This window comes from Scylla paramamosain, chromosome 33 (genome assembly GCF_035594125.1).
Source record: "Scylla paramamosain isolate STU-SP2022 chromosome 33, ASM3559412v1, whole genome shotgun sequence".
In the NCBI taxonomy this organism is placed as follows: Eukaryota; Metazoa; Arthropoda; class Malacostraca; order Decapoda; family Portunidae; genus Scylla; species Scylla paramamosain.
The window spans coordinates 11,332,062-11,337,367 of record NC_087183.1 but is presented as its reverse complement, the minus strand read 5'-3'; the positions used below and the strand labels follow the sequence as shown (position 1 = coordinate 11,337,367).

General features: G+C 40.8%; 1 protein-coding gene across 2 annotated transcripts in view; it reads left to right on the top strand.

Moving 5' to 3' along the window:
* LOC135089690 (sucrase-isomaltase, intestinal-like) overlaps nucleotides 1-3,277 on the top strand; it is a 58,434-nt gene extending 55,157 nt beyond the window's left edge. For both annotated transcript variants that reach the window (XM_063985609.1, XM_063985608.1), the window contains exon 15: nucleotides 1,645-3,277. In XM_063985609.1, the coding sequence (XP_063841679.1) occupies nucleotides 1,645-1,776 (132 nt within the window). In that variant the 3' untranslated portion in view covers nucleotides 1,777-3,277. The remainder of the gene's footprint in view (nucleotides 1-1,644) is intronic.
* The last annotated feature ends 2,029 nt before the right edge of the window (nucleotides 3,278-5,306 follow it).

Sequence of the window (5,306 nt, the reverse complement as noted above, 5' to 3'; positions counted from 1 at the left end):
TCACTCACCACTAAGACTCATCACTCACGCCTCCTTTCACCATTTTTTACTTATTATTCCTCACTATATCACTTCTTAACACCCACCACTGTCTATCTCACCATTACTATTAAAATTTCATCATTCTCTCGTCATAACTCAGCCCTCACCATACATCACGCACTGGTCACCACCCACTCCCTCTCTCTTTCATTCGCACCACTTCCGCCACTCCTCAGCACTCATATCACCACCTCACCACGCACACCACCCACCGTCAGCAGGTCACAGGTCAGAGCAGTGATCCCTCTTTTGTTTTCCAAGTAATAAAATGTAATATTATGTGTGTATTTGATATGCATATACCAGGGCTATCATCGCTCATAGTTAATTTATCAGACGCACCAAAAATAATTTCACATTTTGACAAACGGAATATAAATCACATGTAAACTTGAATAGCGAGGAATGCCACAGGTGCAAGAGGTCAGGTAATACCACGGAATCTCCAGGTAAAGCGGTAAAGCCAGGACAGAGCGTTGAAATGCCTGTTACTAGTTCCTCTGCCAACTCGACAATAGAGGGAGACATGACCTAGTGGTGATTGCTTATAAATTTGTGTTCCTGAGTCATCTTATGCGAAATGGGAAGTAGTATTGCTGGATTAAAGGCTTTGTTTTTGCAGGGGAAGTGACCTATCATGTCTTCTCACACTGGGGCAAAGTAGCATAAAGGGTTAAATGGCATGGTATGGACTCCTCAGGCAGCGTCAACTTAATGAATGGGATCATAGTACCCATTACAGACTCCACAAGTTGGGTCAAGGCAGTGGAAAAGATTAAATGATCTATTACGGATTTTTCAGTTGGGTCAAGGTAATATACATAGTTGAATAACCTATTAGGGGGTTTGTGGAGGTCGGCCACGGCATTATGTGAGATTAAATGATCCATTATAGATTCTTTAAGTTTAATGAAAGCAATAAAGGATTAGATGATGCGTTATGGACTATTGAACTCTGTCGATACAATACAAATGGTTATATTGCTAGGTGATATAAAGGCTTAGATTTCCTATAATTAGCAAGATCTGACCATACAAAGGGTTAGACTCATCTCTGTGTATTCTGAACAGTTCAAGTTAATGTAAATCTAGATGATCTGGTGCGAATTAATCTGGAAGTAAAATACCTCAGTGCTGGGATGAAACAAGTATCAGGTGATCACAAAAGTCTAGATTGGGAATGTAATTTGACTCTTCACTGTTCCTTTCTTTATTTTTCGCTGGAGATCAATAGTGCGTGATGCGAGGAGGGTGAATAGAATTAGGAAATAATGTTGTTTTAATGTGAGTTTATTCATGTGTGTCCTGCCTTTTATATATGCATCTTTACTTATTATTATTATTGTTGTTGTTGTCGTTGTTGTTATTGTTACTATTATCATTATTACAGATATATCATTAACAGTGGAAGCAACAGTAGTAGTAGTAAAAGTAGTAGTAATAGTAGATATTGTATACTAGTAAATGAAACCTGGAAATGTGACACCGTAGAGTTTAATGCATGATTTCAATCCCTCCCCATCTATTCTCTTTCTTCTCGTCCACCCTTTCCACCTCATCGTAGTTTATCCTCTCTAATTAAAACCATTCTTCTCCCTCAAGGCCACAGCAAACGGAGTAGTGATCCCTTCTGAGAATATTGACCAGAACGCGGACACGGGGACCCTCGATATCTCGCAGGTGGGCCACGACTGGTGTGAAACTGACTCCCTGGTGGTGACGTGGGCTGCGTGAAATCTGTAGGAAGACGTCGAAGTGAGATAGATGATAGATAGATAAATTATTCCTAAATAGCTCCTATAAAAAAACCTCGTGGGAGTGAGAGATGAGAAAAAAACTCCCATCTGAAAACACATGAGAAATATTGTGATCGAAGGGAGATAGATAGATGGTAGATAGTCAAGACTTAACACCTGTAGGAAGACTTCGTGAGGAGTGAGAGACTGAGAAAGGAAGCAAGTCCCATCTGAAATACACTCTCACTTCGGAATATTGCGATTGAAATGAGATAGATAAAAATAAATAAATAAATAAATAATTACCGAAGAACTGTAGAAACACTCTGATGAGAGAGAGAGAGAGAGAGAGAGAGAGAGAGAGAGAGAGAGAGAGAGAGAGAGAGAGAGTCCCTTCTGAAGAAACAAAATAGAAAACATTTCGTAAAAAAAAAAAAAATTGCGATAGAAGTGAGATAACCAGATAAAAGATGAAATCACATATTACTAAAATGTAGAGAGACTTCGATGAGACAGAGACAGAGGAAGAGATAAGGCCCACGTAAGCAGCCCATTCCGTGAAGAAACTCGTAGTGAAACTTGTGGCGCTGCTTCAGAAACTCCTGCCACTATTCCTTGCGCTCTGTGACTGGAAAGGGAAAGGTCAACTGGATACTCTGACCTTTGGGGATGGAATGAAGAGAGCCACTGTTTGATGAAATTGACACAAAGAATTAAAAGTAAAGAGAAAATTTTCGAGACAAGGGAAAACGAAGGCAAGCCAACAACCTCTGAGAGAAGTAAGAGAAAAGAGTAAATGTCTAAATAAGATGATAAGTGAAAATAAAAGCAAAACACGACAAGAGAAGAAAGAAAACAAGGAAGCAAGGAAAAAAAGCGTAAAAGACAAAATAATTAAAGAGAGCAAAAAAGAGAATTGAGGAACGAAGACATAAAGAAAGAGGGAGAAGGAAGAAAAACAAGAAGAAAAGGAAAAAGGAAGAAAGGCAAGGAAATAAAGAAGACCACCAATTAAATAAGAAAACTCACCTTACACAATCATCCTCATATCAGGTGAAGATTTATTAACCTCTCACCTTACTTAGTAGCAATTATTAACCCAACAACACCTTCACTTTAGTTTCCTACTTACCTTCATTAACTTCTTGTATATTTCCCGCCACCCACACTTACGTAATCTCTACCTGTGTTAATCATTCTGGTGTAAATGTTGTTATGGCGCGGCGCAGGTGTGTTCAGGTGACCTCATCTTACCTGGCTAAGATCGTTGATTGCATGCACGGATGAACCTGCCACCGTTGGAAGTCGTTCAAAGTCCGTTGCATTTAATAAGAGTTTTTTTTCTGTTTTTATTTATTTATTTTTTTCGGTGTTTTAATAGCACAAGGTTACGAGGTTATGTGGTGAGGTATAATGATCGATGGAGGTAGATTAGGTAATAGAAATTTTAATCAAAACTGTAATTTGCATGTGATTCCTATTAATACTGTTATGCAACCTGTAGTGTTTTTGTTGTTACCTGCTTGTTGCCTGTCCACGGCCTGTTTGGGAATGGTATTGTGGTGATGGGATTGGTAGATTGTGGGTTATGAGAATGTAGAGCATGCGTGTGTGTATGTAGAGTATTTTGACACACACACACACACACACACACACACACACACACACACACACACACACACACACACACACACACATTAACATTTATCAAGTATACTTTTTCCTCAGGCTTTCTCAAGGATCACTTTATAATCTCACAGTCTCTCCTCTCCATTCCTCCTTTCCTTCCCTCTCCTACTCACCATTCTCTTAAAATCTCTCCTGGTCCTTTCCTCTCTCCTTTCTTACTCATTTTCCTTCTTTCACATCATTACTAAATTACAAGACAATCCTTTTAGTTTCTTCTCTTTCCTCTGCTTTGCTCTCATTTCCTTTCCTCTCCTCTCGTCTCCTCTCGTCTTGTTTCTTCTCCTTCTCTCTTTCTCCTTTTCTATTTCATTCTCTCGTATTCTTTCGTCCATTTCTCTTCTCTTGTCCTGTCCCTTCCTCTCCTCATTTTGTCCTGTCCCCTCTTCTCCTCATCTCTCCTCTTTTTCTTGTCTCCTCTCTCGTCTCCTCTCGTTTCCTTTTTTCTCTTTTTCTCTCCTCTCCTTTCCTTTTCTCTCCCTCCACCCCCTTACACTCCACTGATTGGTTAAAAGCTTAAGGCAACACACCAATCAGAGACGCTCGATATGGAGCTTTTTCTTTCCTTTGACGCTCAGGTATCAACATTTTTGTAATAAATGTTCGTGGCACGTTGAATCATGCACGTGTACACCCCAGGTATTACATACATGTGTGCATTTCCCCATCCCCCCAGCAAAAAAAAAAAAGTAAAAAAGTGTGGCTACACAAAGAGGGTTTCCTTCAATAGTGGATCTTTCATTCATACTCGAGGATATGGCTGAGGCGTACGTGCGCGCGCATGTACGCCTACATACATATATACTACACACACACACACACACACACACACACACACACACACACACACACACACACACACACACACACACACACACACACACACACACACACACACACACACACACACACACGTTTGACGTCTGCATATTTTGAAAATACTTGTAATTGCATTGCTATGGGGTTATTCACAACTAGAGAGAGAGAGAGAGAGAGAGAGAGAGAGAGAGAGAGAGAGAGAGAGAGAGAGAGAGAGAGAGAGAGACGATAGACAGCTTGGCAGAGAGAAGCAGACTGACTGACTGACTGACTGACAATTGTTATTAGCTAGGAGTATATATATTCATATCTAATTTTCCAGGAAATAATAAAGCCCAGTGTTTTTCTGAACAATGACATGTACAACAACAACAACAACAACAACAACAACAACAATAACAAAGACAACAACAACGAGAACAACGACAACGACGACAATCACTAATCATCAATCGTAAAATGAGTAATGCATGTAAATTCGAAATATAGAAAGAAATAAGACACCAGAAACCCAAGAATCGGACATGTAAATATACGAAACACGCGTAAAGAGTCGCAGTAACATAAACAATTAATTATTACGAACAACACCTGCTGCCTCGTAAAGCGTTCCCATCGCAGTTCACTTCCCTTCCCTTTGCCTCGCCGTATGTACTCGTGCCAGCCAATCAGCCAGCTAATAATCCCGTGGCGGTGCCGATACCCCTTCCCGCTGGCTGCTGCTCCCTCGCGCGCAGACTTTGCCTTTATAATCGCCTTAGCAGCAACCTGAGCCTCGCCTGGACAGCTCCTTTTCCGCCAAGCTAACCAAACAAGAGTACCTACCTGAGAGAGAGAGAGAGAGAGAGAGAGAGAGAGAGAGAGAGAGAGAGAGAGAGAGAGAGAGAGAGAGAGAGAGAGAGAGAGACATATCGGCGGTGTCTTCATTTGTGGAGACTTTACAGATCGCTTCACAAATCCACCAGAGAACTCTTAAGCTGCCTTGACCTTAGTAGCATTGGTTCCCGGAAAGTCACTGTGTGG